This window comes from Mus caroli, chromosome 13, assembly GCF_900094665.2.
Source record: "Mus caroli chromosome 13, CAROLI_EIJ_v1.1, whole genome shotgun sequence".
NCBI classification, from domain to species: Eukaryota; Metazoa; Chordata; class Mammalia; order Rodentia; family Muridae; genus Mus; species Mus caroli.
In genome coordinates, this window is record NC_034582.1 from 100,212,674 (window position 1) to 100,231,008 (window position 18,335).

At 39.1% G+C, this 18,335-nt stretch overlaps 2 protein-coding genes across 4 annotated transcripts in view; both read right to left on the minus strand.

Moving 5' to 3' along the window:
• The window catches only part of Ipo11 (importin 11), a 132,774-nt gene that overhangs the window by 28,863 nt on the left and 85,576 nt on the right, over positions 1 to 18,335 (minus strand). For all 3 annotated transcript variants that reach the window (XM_021180389.2, XM_029468283.1, XM_029468284.1), the window contains 2 exons: positions 16,954 to 17,075; positions 753 to 848 (listed from right to left, as the gene is read on the minus strand). In XM_021180389.2, coding sequence (XP_021036048.1) covers positions 753 to 848; positions 16,954 to 17,075 — 218 coding nt within the window. The remainder of the gene's footprint in view (positions 1 to 752; positions 849 to 16,953; positions 17,076 to 18,335) is intronic.
• Positions 7,478 to 11,392, minus strand: Lrrc70 (leucine rich repeat containing 70). Its single transcript, XM_029468285.1, has 2 exons — positions 11,159 to 11,392; positions 7,478 to 9,732 (listed from the first exon to the last, which is right to left on the minus strand). Exon 2 carries the CDS (start codon positions 9,560 to 9,562, stop codon positions 8,885 to 8,887), a length of 678 nt encoding a protein of 225 aa, XP_029324145.1. The 5' UTR covers positions 9,563 to 9,732; positions 11,159 to 11,392; the 3' UTR covers positions 7,478 to 8,884.

The window sequence follows — 18,335 nt, forward strand, 5'->3', positions numbered from 1 at the left end:
GGGAGTGGGTGGGTAGGGGAGGTGGGGGGGGGGGTATGGGGGACTTTTGGTATAGCATTGGAAATGTAAATGAGCTAAATACCTAATAAAAAAATGGAAAAAATAAAAACAAGAAAGGTACTATGGTATCCAAAAAGCACCTTTTTAATCGCAAATACAAAATAACTCCTCCCATTTTTCTCATAATTAGCTTGAAAGGGGAAAGCTATTTAAAATATCCTTAAAAAGAAATTTATGCTAGACTGTTTTTGGAAATTATTTACTTATTTATAATATTTTAAGTTTATTCTCTAGCAATTTTACACATGTATCTAACACATTTTGATCATACTTATGCCTATTCCCCTCTCCAACCCCTTCCCAGTCCCTCTAGATCCTTCTTCCGCTCCTCTTTCCCCCGTCTTTTAGATATTTTTTATTTTAATTTATTATGTATACCACAGGCAATGGATCATAGGCAACTTCCCAGTGGCTATACTACTACAAAAAAATAACTTTCTTAGAGCACTTGGGAGGTGAAGGATGGAAAGACCAGAAGTTCAAGGTCATTTTTGACTATGTATGTTCGTGATTGGTTTTGGATACTTGAGACCTTGTCTAAAATAAAACAAAAACAAAAACAAAAACAAAACAAAACAAATTAAACTGTATAAAAGACAAAATTACACTCTTCATATTTTGAACTAAAAATAATCATGCTGTATTATTTAATTCCATAATTCTAAGTATGATTAATTAAATGATCCACCTACTCTTTGTAAGTTCTTGTCTCAGGGTCTTCTGTCATGACATCATGAAGAGCCTCCACTGAGATATTTATAATTCCACAAAATTTATCTTGGATAACACTAGAATAAAAGAAAAACAATACAGATTATCAGGAGTATTTTAACACCATCTCTAAGAAATCCACACACTATCTTGAACACGTAAATGTGGCACTGAAACAGAATCAAAGCCATCAAGATATAGTTAAGGAAAATATCGTTACAACTGCACGTAATGTCACCAACTCTTCTTTTGCCATAGTGTCGGTCTTTAAATACAGGCTGTGCACCAGGGAGGATAACTGAGGCTGAGGAGAGAGAGAGGAGTCAGTGGTTAGGAGTGCGCGAGGGGCTAGGGAGCGTGAGGGCCTGACCATGAATCCCCAGCACCTACATAAAATGGCAGTGCAGTTGTCTATGGGTTTGTTACCCTGGCTTTGAAGGTGGGGACAGGAGGGTCTCTTGTCACACAGGAATAGTGCAGAGAGCGATGGAGAGAGAGATACATTCTATACTTTCACATCTCCCCCCTCCCTCACACACACACACACACACACACACACACACACACACACCAGACACATGCGGATTTTTACCATTTTTTTCTAATAGTCTTGTGTTAATTTTACAACAATAGGGACACAAAGTGCTGACAAAAATCTCTGCCTTTCTGAAGACATTGTCAAGGGAAAGAAAAAACTTGTTGTAGTGTGAAAATAATATTGTTAAAACATTTGGCAAAAACTAGGAGCCGGCATATAAAGAATTCAGAACAATCTGTCAGAACCAGCAGGCAAACAACTTCATTGTGAAATGGAGAAGGTTTGGAGGGGATAAACATGAAGAGGCAGTTCACCAAGAAAAATATTCAGATTTCATGGGAGTACTTGAAAAGATGTTGCATATAATTAGGCATTACAGAAATGCAAGCTGAAATCCCAAATTTTATTTAAAAGTAAAATTAGGAAGATTGGCAATAGTACAGGTCTGGAGAAGGCTAAGCTGATAAAGTGCTTGCTAGGCAAGAATTAAAAAGCCACGTGATCCTCAGGAGCCATGAAAACACAACATGGCAGCACATGCCTGTTAGAAGGCAGGGACAAGCTGCCTACACACCCCACAAGAAATTACAAGGCGATGGCTCCTAAGAACAAGACCCAGGGTTGTCTGTAGATTACATGTGTATACATGTGTATGCAGATGCACCTCCCCTCCACACCCCACCAACATGGAAAAGATGACCGCCAATACTGCACGATGGTAAAGTCTTGCATATTGTTAGCAAGAACTTAAAATGCTATATTCACATTGGGAAATATGAATATGGCACATTTTAATAAAGTTAAGCAATCCTACTTACAGGCATTTACCTAAAATCCAAATGAGTGTTCTAAGATCTGTACAAATATTTGTGACAGCTTTAACAGTCCCAACCTGCAACAACCCATAAATGACCATCAACTCGTCAAGGAATAAATCTGAACACACACTCAGGCCCATGGAATTTCTTCAACAGAATACAGAACTTCCCAGGCGACATGATTGGCTCCCCAAGGCATCATGGTCAGAGCAACAAGCCAGATTCAAAGGACTATGATTCTAGGACCGTGTCTACAAAATGTTCAAAAGGCAAGGCTATCTCAACATACTACTTTCTATCACGAGCATGGCAATGGTCATACAAAGGTGTAAATTTGTCAAAACTGTATACTTTTGCTATACATACACCACAGCTTATATTAACTGTTATTTCAAAAAGGTAAAAGCAGCCATCTACTATGACATAGTACCATCAAACTATACTAAGAGATTTTTCAAAGTAGCTGAAGTTTTAGTGCCTCCAGGATCATACTTTCATTTCTACACGGGGCTAGACCAGGTTGGCCTTGAACTCACAGATCCCAAGTGCTGGGATTACCTGTGTGTACCCCCACTCTAGGCTTCAGAATATATCTTTAAATAAATAAGCATGAAGACATTACAAACTCTTCTAAGGCTACTGCTGTATAATATGTTCCTCCTAGTGGCCCAACTTGTACCATTTTATAATGGAGCTTTTTAAAAAGGTTTTTAATGGGGCTGAAGAGACAGCTCAGCAGTTAGGCATGTATTGATTGCTCTTGCAGAACAGTGGACTTTAGTGTCCAGCACCCACCTCAGACAGCTTATCACCACCGGTACATCCAGAGGATCAGAAGCACACCCCCCTTTTTTTGCTCCTGTGCACATATGGGCATAAAGAATCAACTTTTTATACTATTTTCTAGAATTAGGGCTTTGAACTTTTTAAAATACTTTTCCGTTTATTTATTTGCGGGGCGTACAGATAGAAGTCAGAGTTGACAACTCACAGGCAGGAGTCAAGTTTTCTGCATCTACCATGTGGCATTTCAGAGATGAAACTGAGATCGCCAGCTTACTGGTGAGTATCCTAACCTTCGGATCCATGCTGCCGGTTTCTAGATGTATGTTGTTAAATGTGACTAGACATTTAAAACAGACACGATCAAAAGAAATCTATAACGCAGAATGAAATGAGAAGGCTGGGAGGGAGAAGAGAGGGTAGGACTTCGCTTAAAGGCAACTGCATTTGCCCTTGTGTGCCTTTGGATGAAAACCACCCCACTATAACCAGGAGAAGGGTTTTTCCTTCTCAGGGTGTCATCCCTGGCAGTCCTCCTGGATCACCCACTCCAAACTAATGCCAGAACTAGTTCTTCACCCCTCAACCTCACTTACTGGGAGTGAGAATTCATCTCAACTATGAAGGCCTAGGACTATAGTCCCTGAAAACAATCCCTAAGATCTATCTAGCCATGCCTGGAAGCCCAAGAGAAACCAATATTCCATGTTCTCCATTTCTCGAATTGCTCCCTTGCTTCACACTTCCACCATGAAGACTTCTGGGACTTCTCATAGAGATAACAGAGTGCTCGCCTGATTCAATAAAAGCTCTTCACTCACTGGACACGAACCCGTGTGGCATCTTTCATGCTATGTTCTTCTTTTGTCCTTTGATTTTTGAGAACTGCTCTGCTTAAGATGATATACAACTTAAATAAGAATCATGTGTTATGGTTATTTTTATACCCCATCGGATAATGTTATATGTGTGAACACTCAATAAGTAATCAAGCTAATTCATGATCCCAAATGCTGCAGACTTTCCTTTATTTTCTTTCTGGAGTTTTCTTATTATTTATTTCCTCTTAAAATTATAGTCATGGGGCTGGCAAGGTGGCTCGGCAGGTTAACAATGCCAAGCCTGACAACCAGGTCAACCCCGGAGACTATCATGGCAGAAGGGGAGAAAGCTGTCCTCCAATGGTCACATAGGTACTGTGGCACATGTGTGCACGCACACACAAATGTTTACAGAAACACTTAAACAAATAAATATAATCGCTATCATGAATAGATGATATATAGATAAGAAATAGGCAACTGACTACTTTATACTGGGTATGCACCAGAACATGGAGGATGAGTGATTCATAAATCTATTTATGAATTTTTTTTAAATACAAAGGAATTTTGATATCGAGAGAAGTCTACTTTGCTACATGTATAATCTAGCCGAAAAAGCCATCTAGGTGGGCTCCGTGACAAAATCCCAATCCCTGCACACTTTCTCAGGAGCTTTCTCAGGGCATGGGAATCTTATCTGAACCACAGCCTCTCCCCCACCTGCTCCTGGTAACCTCACAAGCGCATCGCACTCAAGCATGTCAAACTATGAATGCCCTGCCCCAAGCAAAAGTAAACACCGAAACAAAAGGGAGAGGTAAATCCAGGCTCTCTAAGTTTCCTTCCACAAACACACACAAGCTCTAGCACACCAGAATCAAGCCAGAAACCTGGGTTTTCACTTCTAACACTTCTCATTTACTCTTCCCCAAACCGACTCACCATCAAATTCTGCCACATTTATCTCCAGATATTCCCATACAGACGCTGTGTCACGGGCCAAGCCTGTCCCAAGTGACCTCACAAACAGGGAAACTTCCCCTCCCTGCTTCTGCAATTCATCCTCTAAGCACACACTAGAGGGATTTTGTCATAACCCAAGTCGGCCTTCAAGGGGACGACCTTTAACCTTTGATCCATTTGTGCCCTCCACCCCCACCCCAGAATCAAAGATATGCTTCATCACACTTGATTTTAGAGTGTTCTTTTGAAAAATCTGAATGTATCTTTCCCCTGCTTTAAAGCAAACATTTGTATCTTTCAATAATAGCTCTCATCTACAGTTAAAAACCCAAGCTCCTAGCAGTATTTTTGCCAGTCCTCTTCTCCTTCCCTTGTCTACCCTCACTGGTCTCCGTCATGGACTTGCACCTCCAGGGCTTTCTATCTGTTAGGGACTCTACTGTCTGCCTGCCCGCCCCTGCAAAGTTCATTCTGTTTAACTAATAATAAACCTCTAAGTGGAGCCATGCTACAAGAGAGGTCAAGAGGCTTTCATAAGCAAGAAATCATTGAGGAAAGAGGAGTTTTAAAAGGCAAAGCATAAGTGTATCAAAGAATATTCATTTATTTATGTTATTACTTATACAAAGAAATATACCCATATAAAATTAAGGTTAGAAAAAAATGATTGCCATAGAAAATTATCTGGCCAAAGCAAGCATTCCAAAGACACAACCAAGAGCAGACTGAGGTTTATGTCTGTCCATGTACTGGAAACTCAACAGGAGATCCCACCCCACCCCACCCCACCCCACTCCACCCCACTCCACCCCATCCCCACCAAGAACATTTACTTAAGGTCTCCCATTGTTGAAAATGACTTCCCATTAAAAGTATAGTTTCCTGGCTGGCAGTAGCTGCACACCTCTAATCCCAGTGCTTGTGAGGCAGAGGCAGTCAGATCTCTGTGAGCTCCGGGCCAACGCGGTCTACAGAGTCCAAGACCATGGTCCAAGACAGCCAGAGCTACACTGTGAAGCCACGTCTCAAAAAAAACAGTGATTTTACCAATACTTTTAACGTGAGCACTTGCTGACAAGGCACAAACTGGATAATACTTCATGAAAACAAATGTGATTAATTATAGCTCCATTTATAGATCGCTAGTAATAGAACTATAGTTTTCTGGTTGAATCTCAGTCAATTATGTTATGTACAAAAATACATATAAAATAGTTGTTTGTTTTTTTAAACTGTTGCTTAAGCTTCTGGATCATAGCAGTGGAATCTTTAAGCTTGGGACATTTAAGATCAAAGTAGAGACCCTGTCATAAGGATTTTTCTAAACTCCAAACAGTTATGTTTCTCCTGGGTGTCTTTAAGACAGAATTTCAGTTGGGGAGTAGGAAGGGTCTTTTACCTTTTACTATACACACTTCTGCACTGCTTGCATTTTCTTCCATTAAATGTACCTTTGGCTACTATATGCAAACAACTGGAACAGACCGAATTCTGAGGAGTTGACAAAAAGACACATTGATTAAGAATGCCTCAAGGGGAAAAATATTCATTTCAGTCATAAGTAATGTAAAAAGAATGGTTTGGTTTGGTTTGGTTTGGTTTGGTTTGGTTTGGTTTGGTTTGGTTTGGTTTGGTTTGGTTTGGTTTTTCAAGACAGGGTTTCTCTGTGTAGTCCTGGCTATCCTGGAACTCTCACTCTGTAGACCAGGCTGGTCTCAAACTCAGAAATCCTCCTGCCTCTGCCTCGCAAGTGCTGGGATTAAAGGCATGTGCCACCACTGCCTGGCTTGTTTTGTTTTTTAATATAATCACCGTCCGCCCCCAGCTCTGAAATCAGAAACTAAGCCTAGAACACTGAAAACCCTAGTGTGGGTGTAGAAGTTACTATTAGAGCCTTCTTTTGTAAGTGAATGCAGGTCTTGCATGTGGAGGACAGGACTACCTCCATCATCCATCATCACCATCCACCCAGCCTGAGACAGGATCTCTTTGGTTAGTTTCCATTGTAAGCCTAGATGCTTACAGGGTTTCTTGACTCTGAGACTGCAGGCACTTTCACTTTTCCAAGTTCCAAGGATTCAAACCCGGGTCCTTAAGCCTGCAGAGCAAGTACTTTTGCCCAGTGAGCATCTCTTAGCCCTATTACCACTTCCAGTACATCTTAAACTAACACCTCAGATCCTTCTCATTTTCTCATTTCCACCTCAGATATCTTTATGCAGTGATTCTCAACACATGGTCTCCCAACCAGCAGTATGGGCAAACTTGTGAAAATGGAAAACCAGAGAGCTATGTTGGCATACACCTTTAATCTCAACACTTTGCCAACCTGGTCTACATAAAAAGACTATGTTTTAAAACAAAACAAACCTGAAAATAACAGTCGTGTTCCACACCCACTCAATCACACACTTGGGTAGTAGAAATGAAGCAGGGATAAGAAAACTTCTGGGTGAATCTGAGGTTGAGGCATTATACAGTATAGAATTTTCCTATCGTCTTAAGGCATTATATAATACTATTACCTTACAAGTATTCCTATTTTAGAAAAGAAGCTAAAATTATTATTTGATTAAATACCTTAGAATGTTTTGGAATATATGGATAGTATTAACTTTTTAATAAAGTATAAAAATTGGATCAAGAGGAAGAACAAACATAACTGATCATCTACTTGTGGTTCAGGTCACGATAAACTCACAAACATTTATTATTTGTTTATTAAACTATTGCTTAATATTATTTGCATCTAACTTCAAACGTGTACTAATATAGAAAATCATTGCATTACTTGATTTCCTCTAATAAATATCTATATTAAAGAGTCTAAACACTCGAGTCCTAATCTTTCTTGCTTAGTTGTTTTGGCAGCAAGTGGTTTTGTTTTGTTTTTACTTTCAATGTGTTAGATGATAAGTGTGCATTAGCTTTACCAGATAAACCCTGATCCTGAACTCCTGCTTGCCAGGTATGTATACAGGGATGTCAACTATACATGAACCTGAAATCCTACTCATTCAAAACTGAGCCTCTTGGCTCACCGGCTTCAACATCATTCCTTGGCTTCCAGAATGGAGTACAGAATTGCCTACAGCAAAAGCGGGACATCTTTTAGCTCCCCTCAATCAATTACCAAAACAGGTCATCAGACTGGCAGAGTAACTTTCTATCCATCCTGCCCACTACTACACTGGCATCTCTCACCAGAGTTAATAGTTCTGCTTCTTAGTTAATGTTGTTCCTTCCATAAAGAGTGAATTTTTTCTAAAAGAGGGTGAATTCCATAGTATCTCTCCAGTGGATAAATTTCTCAAGGGCTCCCCGTGGCCCTCAGAATAAAGCATGAAATTATAATAGCCTTTAACCATTGATCTATCTATACAGCTGCAAATCTTGTCAGGACTTTAAGTCCCAAAAAGTAGTATTCTTTCTTGTTCATTAATCTTTCTAACATGGTAACCTTTCTGACAGCTCTCTTTACTGGGTTAATCTGTTTGCTGATAAAGTGAATTTGTTGTTGCTGCTGCTCTGTCTTGGTTTTGGTTCATGGCCTTACTATATAACCCTGGCAGGCCTGGAGCTCACACAATCTGCTTGCCTCTGCCTCTTGAGCACCAAGAGGTCTATGCACAGAATGATAGTTTTAATGCTTCTTATTGTTTTCATAAAGTTGCCCTTCATCACCACATATTCAAAAGTGCTTCCGAGAACAGCACTTAGCATACTGCATACTAATCATGGGTCCTCTTCTAGGTTCGGGTTCTAGCAAGACTAGGAACCACATCTAGTTTTTCAATACTGTAATCTTAGTGCCTAGGCAGCATCAAAGCATAAAATTAAAAGCTTCAGCTCAAGTCAGAGTTAAAACACACCATAAGTCATGAGGATTCTGAAAAATTAGTTAAACTCTCTCCCATTTTTCCTTATGTGTAATTTAATATAGATATTACAACCTTATAAGACTTTAGAAATAAACATGATTTGTGACATATTTAATATGATGTTCAGTACCCAGAAAGTTGGCTACTTATCTTGGTACAATTTCAAAGAAAATATATGCAGAACGAATACACTTTATTCAAATTACTTATAAACACTTTAACAATCCTAACATAATTCTATGAGAAGGATTAAATTTTATGGCCACATGGCACTACGGAGTTTTTTATAGTCAATATTTAGTTGAGTCATAAAGCAGAATGTTCAAAGAGAATGACTTGTGCCCCATTTTCAGGAACAATTTGTTTATCAAGTCCAATCTGTTGCAAGCCAGAACTTTCCAGAGAATCCGGGGAGGTGTTACAAACCGAGGCAGTTACATTGTACCTTGCTGACTGATAAAAGCTGTAATACTCGAGTCTATTTTCCACTGAGTCTTCTAGAGCCTTTAGTTTTTGTTTAAACTGAATAACTTTGTAGATCAAAAAAATGATTAAAACACAAGCTAAGATGAAAAAAGCTAGCAAAAAGTCAAAGGCCTCATTCAACTTCTCAACTTCTTGTGTACAAATGAGAGATGCTTTTCCTGACACAGAAGAGGCATCAATTGGTAGAGCAGTGTTTTTTTCCGAGGTCAAGGTAACAGAAGTGAGCTGTTTCTGCACAGACACAACTGCAGTCGTCTCCAGTGCATTACCAAGTGTACTCTCTTGAAAAGATCTACTGGCCGGGGAAGCTGGGGCCGGTTCCCAGACGCGACTGCTCTCCGCCACAGTGCTTTCCAAAGGGTTCCCACTTGTGCTTGCTTTATGCCAGGCCATCATTAGTGCAGTGGTCGTGTGATGAATACAAGAGATTTTACAGCCCAAGTTCTGGATATATTGGTCCAAGGTAAAGGCAATTTGTAATGTTAGTCCATTTAACATAACATAATGCTCTGCCACACATAGATATGGGATTCTGATAACAGACGTTTACAGCAAGGGCTGACGAGGCTAGCCACTCTTGAAGACCCAAAAGTTTGTATTCACAAAATTGGAATTTGCCTGAAGAGGAGTCAGTGAAGACAATGGCTTAGGGACCCTTGGATGTAATTCTGTAAGATTATTAAATGACAGATTAAGGATCTTCAAAGATGCTCCCAGAGGTTCAAATGTATTATTATCTATGTTAAGATTCTTGTTTCTAATTTACAATAAATTGCTTATCAAGCTAAATGTATCAGGTTTACATTTTCTAAAATAACTATCAGTTAAAGTCAAATGTTTCAGATTGTTAATTTTACCGAACCCAACCCTAGTGACATTTATGATCTTTACATGCTTTAGGGGGTAATACTTTACATTAATAACTCAACATCAATAGCTCACTGATAAATGCAAAAGGCTGTCATGATTCAAAAAGGTAACTTAAAGACAGTCTCAAGATTTGTAGCAACATTTAATGGTACTTTTGTTAAGATATTACTTTCTAGATACAAAAAAATGAAGAGGGATAAGACATTGAAAGTCTGAGATCTATGTCCTTAAATTTTTATTGTTCAACTAAAAAGAATCTGGGAACAAGTATACCAACTATGTCTAGGACAGTGGTGAGTTCTCGGTAAGGGTAGACTTTTACAGACCACCAATCAATCTCCTCAGAACAAAAGACACCCAGTTAGACCACAAATATAAACTACGAACATCTCATCACCCCTTAGGCACTAAGCAATTTATACAACTGTTTAAAGATAGAAAATACAAATGGCTTAACTGAACAAAGCCTTTAAGATATTCATACGTGATAGTTACCCAAATAGAATTCTGGAAAAGAATTAAATAATCCAGTTTCACTAACATGAAACATTATTCCCAAATTCAGAAAAACTGGACCTTTAGGAAAATTCTAAGGAATGTGAAAGGACTGGGTTAGTCTGTCCTTCATTTAGAGTTGGTAAGAATACAAATATCCCAGTATTCCTTTAAACAATAATGATATTAAAAACAAACAAACAAACAAAGAGCAGGTAGCAACCAGAAATAAATACAGGCAAGGAAGAGAGAATAAAAATCCACGTGTAACCCAACCTAACTCCTTTCCCCCCAGCAGAACTGACTCCAAAGACAAAATTTTACATTGTCAGAAAGGTCTTAGAACAAAAGTATCAAAATACTGAAACTTCAGTAGTCCATTTAAAGGAGGATAAGCCAAACCGTGTGTTAACACATATTATGGGTGACAATATGCTACAGTCAACATTTGGAACAGAACTGCTAACACAGCTATGAAATCAATTCTTTAGCAAAGATAATTCAAACTCAACAAACTAAAATATGTTTGCTAAGATAAACTTTTAGAACCGACTCTGACACACATAACAAATGACGTGAGGATAACGATTTTTGGATACATGCCCCATAACCTACATTGAAGCCTAACATCAAATAACAACTTAGGAAAATACGAACACTACAGAAAAAGCAAGCTGTACTTTTCCACCAGGTTCTTTCGGCTAAACGACTGTACTTAAATAATCTTACCAACGATAAGGGACTCGTATCATCACGTGGCTTTAAGGCTTTGTTTTAACTCTGCAGAACTCCGTTCCTTAACTCAGCTCCTCTGGGCACTGCTGACCGCCAGCACTCCACCGTTTTTTGAATTTTAAAGCCATGGCTATGCAGGAAATGCCACTCTTCACACTGGTTCCTCTACAGCCAATGTGTAAAACAGGGGTTGCCATGGATACAGGAAACTGAGAGACAGGAAGCAAGTTTATCTGTGCTTCAAAAGTATTGTTGAAAGGAAGTTCAGGAAAGTATTTTTTTCAGAATGCACTGTTTTCCTAATATATACACCTAAGTAGTTCCTATAACTTGAAAGAGGATTTTAAAGTCAAATGTCTGAAAACTTGAGGTATTCAAAAATCTAAGTAAGAAGTCTCTAGTTATCAACAACACATGTTGTCTCTGTGTTTGTGTGTGCATGCATGCCTGCATGCGTGTATGAAGGTCAGAATTGACACCAGTGTCCCCTCTGTTACCCTCTAACTTGCTTGTTAAGCTAGGTTCTCACACTCAATCCGAGCTCACGGACAGTTCCTCAGACAGCTGCTACTCCCCGGAGACAGGACCACAGCTGGATTTTGAAGGAAGGTAGGTGTTGAGGATCAGAAGTCAAGTACATTACTGCCAGACATTCCCCTGCTCAATAGCACAATCACTAAATCAAAAGCACACTGAAATAGGAGTATATAAAATAAAGTGATCTTTATAAAACTATTTGTGACAGAGTCTCATTATGTAATCATGGCCAGCCTGGAACCCTCTATATATAAAAGCCAGGTTTGCCTTGAACTCCTAAGAGACCTGCCTGAGTCTGCCTCCTGAGTCTGTAATTAAAGGCATGTACTACCACACCAAGAATTTTTAAGCGCATTGTCCTATTTATTTTCAAATACTTACAGAAGACTTATTGATTTTAAAAAGTACATAAAGTTAGTAAATAATTTAGGATGAACAAAATATTAACACAATATCCTGATATTTTGAATTTTTAAAAATATTTTTTGTTTAGAAAATACTGATTACTATCAATTAGTTGAGGAAATTAAGGCCCATGCCCTGGGTTGGAAAGTAACATAAAGTTCCTTACCAAATTATAAACACGAGTTTATCCTTGTATAAAAGTTAGGGAGAAGAGACTGGGGAGATGACTGGGTAGGTAAGATGCTTACTATGCAAGCATGAACACTTGAGCTCAGACCACCAGCACCCACGTCAAAAAAGCTGATGTGGTTCCATATACTCACAACCCCAGCATTGGGAAGGCAGAGACAGGAGGGGATCCCGAGGTCTGCTGGACAGCATCCTACCTAAATCAGCGAGAGACTCATCTTGAAAAAAAAAAAAAAAAAAGATGAACTCTGGTTTTCAAACACATGTGCAAATGTACACACACACACACACACACACACACAAATGTGTTTACATATGAAACAGGAACATACAAAGAGGCGGGGAGGGGGGGAGGGAGGGAGGGAATGAGTTGCGGAAGAGTAAAAGATGTTCCTGAATTACTTTTTACTCTATATGAATGTCTGAATTAGTTTGAATACTTTGGCATGAAAAGTAATCTGAATATAATGTAATTTTTTATTTAAATAAAGATTTAGGAGCCAGGCAGCCCACTCAGAAGGTAAAGCTCTTGGCATACAAGCCTGGTGACCTGAGTTGGATCCCAGCACCATATAAGGAAGCCAGATCCAGTGGCTCGCACCTCATGCATCTCATCATTCTATACTGAGTCAGAGATGAGAGCAAGAGAGCTGTCTACAAGCTTTCAAGCCAGGCAGCTTGGAGTATACAGCGTGGCAGAAAAAAAGAGAGACCCTGTCTCCACAAGGTGAAAGGAGACAACCAACTCTCAAGTTGTCCTGTGTCTTCAATATATGTGCCACACACACACATACATACATACATACACACACACACATACATACATATATATTTATCTCACACATGCCCCCACATACAAGTAAATAAAGTCTTATAGCTGAATACTTATACATAGTTTAGCCATTGATTTCTGACTTTTATCAATTTATTTTTAGTATTATCAGTAACAAAGTGGGAGAGAATACTACGCACACAATTTTCAATTAAACCATACAAGTCAAATAGGAAAGAGTTAAAGGACAAGTCTATTAAATTCAAAATCAAGGGAAGACACACGAGATAAAATCAGAACAACATGAGGACGTCCTTGTCTTCCGTAGCCTGTCTACTTTACCTGTTTCTATATATTGCCTTAACTACTAATTTCAGGGGGAAGGGTGTCACTTGGGAAGTCTACAAAATTCTCTTTCAGTAACTATAAATAACCTTTATGAAATTACATAAAACTATTGCATTCTACCAAAAGAAATTTGTTCTTAATGTTTAATTTTTCCAAATAGCAACATACCCCTTCTAAGAATAAAAATATAACCACTAAGTGAAGCCTTTAGAGAAAACGCCCACAGAAAGAAAACAACTCTCTGTGTCTGTACAGACGGATTTGAACTCAGCTAGAACAGAGACGCCAACAGATTAGGGGCAGGAAGATGATGGCATAGCAGGTAAAGGCATCTACTACCAAGGCTGACGTTCACCTGACAGGACATGTTTTGTAGAAGAAGAGGACTGGTTCCCAAGCTGTCTTCTCTTATCTGCACACCTCCCATGGTACAAATACTGACACACAAAGTAAATAAATTTAATTTATTAAAATCTAACAGAGTATACAATGCTTTCATAAATGCTAAGGCCAACATTACTATCTGTCTATGCAGGCACAAAGAGTAATTAAATGTTCCTGTGAAAATGACACTGCATGTATCAGCAAGAGTTTAGAGATGCGGAAATAATACCAGGCACTCCCTAATTTAAGAACAAGTTTCTTTTGGTACAATAGAATAACCATATTCACAAATGAACATTAAACATATGTATTTTCCATTCTGAACAATAAAGACAGCAATATAAACTGTAATAAATACATAAATATAGTAGGTACTGTAGCATTAACAAAAACAAGAAATTCTCACTAGCTCAGTATGAATTGCTTAACACAATTAACATATGGGAAGGATGCACCAAATTCTTAGATGAATGGTTTCAACATCAGCATCAATGCTTTAAAAGATGCACTACTGGCCTAATTTCATAGTTGAAGAGACAGTATGAAGACGTTAAATAACTCATTTCTGGAGAAGAAGTGATACAAGATCTGAACATTAACATCAGGATTTGTAAACACCAAAGTATATATCCTTATGTATGATTTTCATGGCATTCAAAATATTCGATCAATAAACAACAACCAATCAAATATAAGCCAAAAACTTTCATATCAAGTAAGCTTCTCCAGGGGAGGGACAGCGCAGCAGAATCACTTAAAACATGCTTCTACCTGTCTGGAGAGATGGCTGAGTGGCTAAGAAAACTGGCTGCTTTTCCAGAGGTCCTGAGTTCAATTCCCAGCAGCCACATGGTGGCTCACAGCATCTGTGATGGGATCTGGTGTGCAGATGTATATGCAAAGTACTCATATATATAAAAGTATATAAATAAACATGCTTCCATCACCAAACGTGGAACTAGTCTGCCCAGAGAATGTTGAGAGGCAGGCGGCATCTCAGAAGTGGCACCAAGAGGCAGGTGATGAGGTCATAAGAGATGCTGCCCTCGGACGGGATTAAGGTAGTTCTTTCGGGACGCCGCTTAGTTCCCATGAGTGAGATGCTATAAAATCAGGAGCTAGGAGTGTGGCTCAGGGTTAGAACACTTACCTAGCATGTGCAAGGCACAGGGTTCCAGCCCCAAAAGGGACAGGAAGAAAAAAATAAAACAAAAACCAAAAACAAAGAAATGACAGGTGAACACTGCCTCTTAGACTTAGGATGTATGGATAAAATACTACAAAAGATTTATTTTATTTCAAAAGATGAAAATGGGGGAATATCTTCAAGTACATTATGTACTTACATGAAAATGGCCTTATAGCTTTTGTATAATTTAAAAAGCAAATAAACACAAATTTTTAAAAGATGAACAGTTAAGTCTACTATGATGAATATCCATTTAGGAACAATCAGGTTAATCTAATCAAAACTCATGAGGCAGGAAACAAAGGAGGGTCTACAAGATTTTGAACTTTTAGCCTCTTACACTGTGAGTTGGACCCTGTTTCTCTTTATAAAGCACCTATCCTTGGTGCCTTTTTCATAACTATAAAGAAAAATGTAACTCGTTGGAACCTACCCCATAGTTTCTACCTTGCAATACTGCAAGTCTAATATATATTTTTTTTTAAATCACCAAAAAAGTGCACATGTGGTGGTGCACACTTGGCTTCCGGCAGTGGAAAAGCAGAAGTGTGGGATCGCCTCTGCTCAGTGCCAGCCTGGCCCACAGTCACGTTCAATCAAGCCAGACACTGTTTTCTGAACAAAAAACAAACAAACCTTCAAGAGTTTATAAACGTATATGCATAAATTCCCAAATACTAACACTACATACACTATTTTCCGATGAGAATTATAGATGAAAGTATGACCAATCAGAGCAGACACAGTATAGCTGATACCCAGAAATTTCACCACAAAGCCTTGTCCCCAGGAAAGCAAGGTGCACACTTTGCTGCTTTACCAATCCCTGTTTAAATTAATGAGCTGACATTAGCCTCTCCCCAGTGGGACATACTTGAAGCTAAAACAAAATTCAAAACTCATATGCCATATGTCTATGTGAAACTTTTAAAAGCATACATAACTAAAATAAGTTGGAAAATGGATTGCCAATTTAGAGTAGACACCAAAGGATTACTATCACTTGTTATAGTTTTGGTTTAACCTATGGGTTTTAAGAAAAATTCCTTTGAAAACACTAAAAGAAGGCTTATGTACATAAGCCTACACATTATTTTCATTAAAAAGATCAGCTCAATGAAATATTACCCTCTATGCATAAATAATGTATGCCTTTAAAAAACCAGAGGAATTCAAACTGAAGGTTCAGAATGTGTGCAGTGTTTTAGCTATGAAACTGTGAAAGCAGAAAGGATACTGGGAGTTACACTCAACAACCGCAAAAAAAATTAGTGGACCCATGCCATTAATTTAGCATTAGGTAATGGTTCTCTGAAAATTCCCTAAAATATAAAGATCTAATATACTGAAGTCATCTTTCTCACACAGTATCAAGTCTATATAGTTGCTTTTATGTCTTTAAAATTCAAACTAAAGTTGTGTGGGGGTGGGGATCCTTGCAGAGTGGCTGCAGCAAGAGCGATGGAACAAGGTGTTCGCTACAGGTGGGCTGGGTCCTAGGCACCCCATGGTACTCACCACTGAGACTAGGGGCTTGGGAAGCATGCTACAGAGCAGGCCACCCACAGACATCCAATTAATCATTTTATTATTTGCTCTTTTTTTTTAATTCCTTTAGGGTATTCTTGCTCTGGCCCAGGCTGCCTTAGCCTCCAGAGTGTTGGGATTATAGCTGTACGACACAATGCCAAGCTATGTTACACCTTAAAAGAAACCAGCTTTGGGCTAGAAAGCTGGCTCAGGGCTCAAGAGTCCTGGCTGCTCTTCCAGAGGCCTGGGCTCCCAGCACACACATGGCGGCTTCCAGCCGTCTGTAACCCAGTTCCAGGGGTGCCAATGCCCTCTTTGTCTTGGGCTTCCCGGGACATTGCACACACACGGTGATTACACACATATGCAGGAAAAACATCCACATAAAAATATAGAAAAGGAAAAAAGAAAGAAATCAAGATTTCATCCTCTTACCTATTATCAGAAGGCAGAAGAGAAAGCAAAGCCAAAGCTGAGAGTTTCTTTCTTTCGGGCTGTGTGATGTTGTCCATTCGATCAACCCACATTTCAATCACATTTCCTAAAAGCTGGTCCATCTGGAAGAAAGGAGGTATCTCACACTATCTGAAAGTCCATTTGAGCATGAGTAAGTGGTGTTGACAACTAAAGCCTAAGACATGGTTAAAGTTCAAGTACACAAACTCAAAGTCATAGAACTTGGGACACACTCTGGTTTGGAGAGAAATTTAAGAAAAACCAAATCTGACTCCAATTGATCATGAGAGACAAAGACAAGTATGCAAAGCCTGTATGAAGCCAATGGGATTTTGAGTAATATCACTGAATAAATCAAGACCATCTTCCTGACATACTGAAAAATTACACATATTTGTATTTAGATGATAGTTTCTTTCAAATTGATGATTACTGTCCTGTGTTCTATAAGCTGCCGATCTAATTTGCTAGGCCTCCTCTCAGAGGAGCAGACTGGCTGCAACCCCAGCCCTCAGCCTCAGAGGGAAGAAGAAGTCAATCACTTCCTATGCCAGCTGTGAGCACCAATGAGACTGAAGGCGACCCAAGTGTCCATCCCCGATGGGGGAGAGAGCTGACTCTGTGCTGACTCAGCGGGCAAAGGCACTCACTCATGCGGCCCACACAAGGGTAAACACTGATAGGAAAGAAAGAAAGGCTTGTAGGTCCGAGTAGCATCCGCAGTGAGCTGCCTTCTGGTAGACAACCTTCTCTCCTTCTCTCTCTGGTAAAGATCAAGAACACTGATCTCTTTATGAGGCTTATTTATACATAGGTTTCTACTTCCACTTTAAGAAAATAAGTATTTAATGACAAATAGTCACCATAAAAATCTGGACATATAAAATCCACTGCACATTCTTATTGTCTCCTACTTTAAGACTGCTACATTTTGTCCTAGTTAGCAGTTAGGTCATTTCTAATGAACAGGCAAGCAGCTGCTAGGTGAAATCCCTTTATATGTGAGTTCCCTACACTTGAGATAGTCTATGAACTCAAAGAATATTTAAAATGATCAAAACAGCAACATCTACACGGTGCTTCAAGAACTACTAAGCTCAACACCGTTTCCAGTTCTGAAGATGGGAATCCAAACTTATTCCTTTTACATTTCTACTACAACTTCTGGTAAAAACAAATGACCTGTCAACGGGACAGATAAGGTCATGACCATATTTCCTGTTCCTATGTAAAGCAGGGCCAAGGACAGTTCCAGCATTGGTATTGTTGATAAAATGCAGTGAGGGGATGTAACATCCAAGCAGACAAGGTGCTTATACACTAAGAGATTTTAAAGGGGGCAGACATCAGATTGAACCTAA